This window comes from Elaeis guineensis, chromosome 6 (assembly GCF_000442705.2).
Source record: "Elaeis guineensis isolate ETL-2024a chromosome 6, EG11, whole genome shotgun sequence".
NCBI lineage: Eukaryota > Viridiplantae > Streptophyta > Magnoliopsida > Arecales > Arecaceae > Elaeis > Elaeis guineensis.
In genome coordinates this window covers 18,916,429-18,920,500 of record NC_025998.2, presented here as the reverse complement: position 1 = coordinate 18,920,500, position 4,072 = coordinate 18,916,429, and the positions used below count along the sequence as shown (strand labels likewise).

General features: G+C 41.1%; 1 protein-coding gene across 1 annotated transcript; it reads left to right on the top strand.

The window, feature by feature from the left end:
• The first annotated feature begins 280 nt into the window (after window positions 1–280).
• On the top strand, window positions 281–2,725 carry LOC105033761 (uncharacterized). The gene is made up of 3 exons (XM_010908671.4): window positions 281–546; window positions 681–756; window positions 1,553–2,725. The coding sequence occupies exons 1-3, from the start codon at window positions 508–510 to the stop codon at window positions 2,584–2,586; spliced, it is 1,149 nt and encodes a 382-aa protein (XP_010906973.1). The 5' UTR covers window positions 281–507; the 3' UTR covers window positions 2,587–2,725.
• Window positions 2,726–4,072: the final 1,347 nt, after the last annotated feature.

Genomic DNA, 4,072 nt, shown 5'->3' with positions numbered 1-4,072 from the left:
TCGCGTTAAAACTGGGGGCTTTTTTTTTTTTTTTTTTTTTTTTTTGCTCTTATACTAGTTTTATCATCTCGCGTTAAAACTGGGGGCAGCCACGGTGACAAAAGGACGGGCTATGCGTGGAAGGAGGGGGAAGGAGGGGCCCTTGTCACGTCGCTGTTGGTCCTTTACTGATTATATTTTACTGGATTTAAACGTCAAATCACATCACCTTTCTCTCTCTTCAGATCACCTGCTCCTTTTCTTTGGCCGTTGGATGGCTTTTCAGGGCCAGAGTCTAGCAGGCCCTCCGGTATATATTGAGGAGCGAACCCATGTGAGGGGTTTAATGAGGGAGATAGAATCTATTGAAGGAGAAGGCCCTTATTGCAGCCAAACCTCTTCATCATCACCACCACCAGCACCCCCCTTTCTTACTAGTAGTAGTTGTGCCTTGGTCTCTCTCTCTCTCTCTCACCTGCTCTATTATATTTTTTAGTTTTCTCAGCAGCCGCATCAACAGCAGTGGAAATGACTAAACATGAAGACTTTAAGCTCCTCAAGATACAGGTATCACCTCCTTGCCTCCTGCCCCTCTCTCTCTCTCTCTCTCAAAAGTCTCCTTGGTGTGTCTTTGAGTAAAGGGGAAGGGATGTAAAGGGTGCTGTTTTGTTTTGTTTGTTCTTGTATGTTGCTTCTTGTAGACATTCATCCTCAAAGTGAACATACACTGTGATGGGTGTAAGCAGGAGGTGAAGAAGCTTCTTCAAAGGATTGAAGGTACATTTCTTATCCACATAGCTGGCAATTCAAGGAAGAAAAAAAGAGAGATTTTTAAATTTGTGTTCTATGTCAAGGTATGAAATATGTGGGGCTGTACGGATAAGTGGTTGAAAGATTCATAAAGGCTCTATCCAGTTTATTCAATTTGTTTGACTCTATCTCACTGTTAATGGTATAAATAATGCATAAAAGTTCCTTGTAAGCGTAGCTAGCAGAGTGAGGGATTTAGATGCTATCTCTCATTTTGAACAGTTTTCTTTTTTTTTAAAAAAAAAAATCTGGTGGGAAGGAAAGTGCTGAGGATGGATGGAAATCTTGTCCCACCTATCCTGTGAACTAGTCGATAGATTCATCAACACACATGAAGGTTTTCTTTCTTTTCTGCCTCTTGGGTGCAGGGCCTTGGTTTGTGCTGATGCCTAATAATCCATGAAGAATTTAAAATGTGGAGCCGTTATGAACAAAGACACATTCTGCTCCTAAGAATCCTTTTTTCTTTCCCTCATATATTGGAAGCCATTTTCCTCCATGAAATCAGTTAAAGTGATGTGTAAAAGTGGCGGGGAATAATTTTTTTATTGTTTTCTCGCGCACTTTGGTCATTTCCCCTGCTCAAAACTTTGTAACCAAAAACTATGGATTCTGGTTTTTCTTTCTTTAACCTTCTTGGTCTTAGCCAAACAATATTAGTGACATGCACCAGAGGAAACACTCTGGAAGCCATGTTTCTGCTTCTGTATGACCATCTTGTTTAGCTTGATCACACATATGATCCCTTTGCCATCTCATTCAGGAGTCTATACAGTTAGCATAGATGCAGAGCAACAGAAGGTCGCAGTCTCAGGGAATGTGGACTCCAAGACCCTGATTAAGAAGCTGGCCAAGTCAGGCAAGCATGCAGAGCTCTGGACTCAGAAGCCCAACAACCAGAGCCACAAGCCCAACCAGCAGCACCAAGCTGCCCAATCCCTTAAAGATGGCAAGAAGAACAACAAAGGCCAGCCAAACCAGGCCCTCATTCAAGGTCTCAAAGCCTTCAAGAACCAGCATGGAAAGCTTGATTCATTCAGCTCCGATGATGAGGACTACGATGATGATGAGGAGGAGGAGGAGGATGAGCCTCAGCTACTTGGCAATAAGATGAATCAATTCAATATACTGAGGCAGGCAAACAATGCAGCAGCAGTAGCAGCAGCTAGTGTTAGGGAAAATGGCAATGCAGGTAATGGCAACAATGGAGCTGGAAAGAAGATAGGAAACTCCAACCAGAATATGGGGCTCAAGGGCCCAAATGGGCCAGACTTGAAGGTCTTAAACGGTGCACTCCCCAACAACAAGATGGGCAATGTTGCCCACTTTGCTGGTGGCAACTTTAGTGCAGGGGAAGGCAAGAGGGTGAGTGACATCAATGGCTTCATGGGCATGGGAGGCCTCCAAAGGGTTGGTGGGAACAATGGGTTAGGGTTCCACCAAGCACAGCAGCAGCCAGGGAGCACCTTCCCCTCAGGCTTCCCAACAACTGGTGGTGGTGGGCTTGGAGGGGCCCACCAGGCAGCCATGATGGGGAACCTGCAGGCTTATCAGAACCATCCATCATCCATGATGATGAACTTGAGAGGGCTCAACAACAGCAACAACGTGCTGATGAATGAAAGCAGATACATGCAGCCCCAGATGATGTATAATAGAGCTCCACAAGTCCTACCCTACACTGGTTATTACTATCCCTACTACCCAAGCCCTTATCCCAATCACCAGTCAGAGACTGCTGACTATGGTGCCCATCTTTTCAGTGATGAGAACACCAGTAGCTGTGCTGTGATGTAAAAGATGAGAGGTCCACTGGGATCAGGGGGTGTGAGGTGTGTGATAAACAAAGTACTGGGTACTTCTGGTTGGTTTACCTTTTCTTTTTCTGTCATTAACTCTTGCTCTAAATGGTTCATATGGTGCTATTTGACACTGATGGCAGCCTGGGATATCTATTTCAAGCAGCTATTAATAGTTTATATTGCTACATCTGTCTTTGCTTGCACTGGCTGGCTCTGTTTTTTGGGTTTTGGACTCTGTGCTTGTGGGCTTCCAAGCTCGAATTATCATGCCCATGTGACACTGATGTGTAAATATATAAATAGTATATTTAGTGGTTGTACATAAGAAAGAGGGCTGGTCAACTAGGGTTTACTGGCAGATTTTGTCTCTTGCCTTTTGTACAAGAGATATCATGACAGGGGAGTAGCTTGCAGCATCCCATGTGACACAGTAGTTTAGGAACTTTGGAGAACTGATATAAAATTTTCCTGGTGGATGAGATGGTAAACCCTGAGGACCAAACTGGATAGGTTAATAATAAAAGTACTGAAACAGGCATATCTGCATTGTGCTAGAGTTATTGAATCTCCTCACAAGTCTTGTCACATGATTATTGTTTAGTAGCTGTCCTAGTTTGTTAAATGGAGTATGGTCAACAAAGTTATGCAATTTGAGTCAGAGTGTGTTTTATTTGATTGATCTTTTCTTTCTTAACTAATATTGATGATTTTGTAATCAAAATCACATTCCTTCGTTGTTTCGGATCTCAAAAAATTTCGATTTCCAAAAATAAGATTCTCTTGCAGATTCTGCTTGATTTTTTAGAAGTTCAAAACGAGAACAATTTTTTCTAAATTTTGAATCTGGGATAGGGAAAGTTTTGTTAACTTGAATGAGTTGACAAAAATTTTGTTGTTGTCTGGCTGCTCCACAGTAGTAAACTATTGTTTCTTATGCAATGCAAAATTTAACCCACCATAACATACCATGTTAGGAGATAGACCTTAAGCCCGATGAATCCTTGGCTTGGAGCCTTAGACTATTGTTATCAAGGTTTGAGACTCTAGTGAGACGGTAGGTATTCTGCCTATTCTATTCCGTATCTATATTAAAATGAGATCGAAATAGAATTATAATTTTAAAATTCATTCATATAGAGAAAGAAGAAGAAAAAAAAGAAAAGAAGATTAAAAAAATAAAAAAAAAATTAAGAAAAAAAAAAAGATAGAAAAGAAGAGAAAGATGAAAAATATTTATTGAAATGTATGATCCGGAGGTGGAGAATAGAAAGGGACAATGAAATATATCGTTCTATAGAGGTATTGGGATATTTTCTTCTTATGAAATTTAAAATTTCGATTGTTATCTTAGATTTGCTAGCGTATGATGAAGAACTTTAGCCGAACAAACTAATGTGTTCATAGCTTTGTTAGGGTGCTTGACATGCAGATTTCACTTTGCCCGTAATTTTTCATACGTCTAAAACAAGGACAGTTACAGT

What these genes read in the sequence shown, in the direction of transcription:
- LOC105033761 (XM_010908671.4), top strand. Translation starts at nt 508, where the DNA reads ATGACTAAACATGAAGACTTTAAGCTCCTCAAGATACAG. An exon ending in TTAAGCTCCTCAAGATACAG is followed by an intron (nt 547 to 680) that starts GTATCACCTCCT and finishes TGCTTCTTGTAG; the next exon opens with ACATTCATCCTCAAAGTGAA. An exon ending in GCTTCTTCAAAGGATTGAAG is followed by an intron (nt 757 to 1,552) that starts GTACATTTCTTA and finishes CATCTCATTCAG; the next exon opens with GAGTCTATACAGTTAGCATA.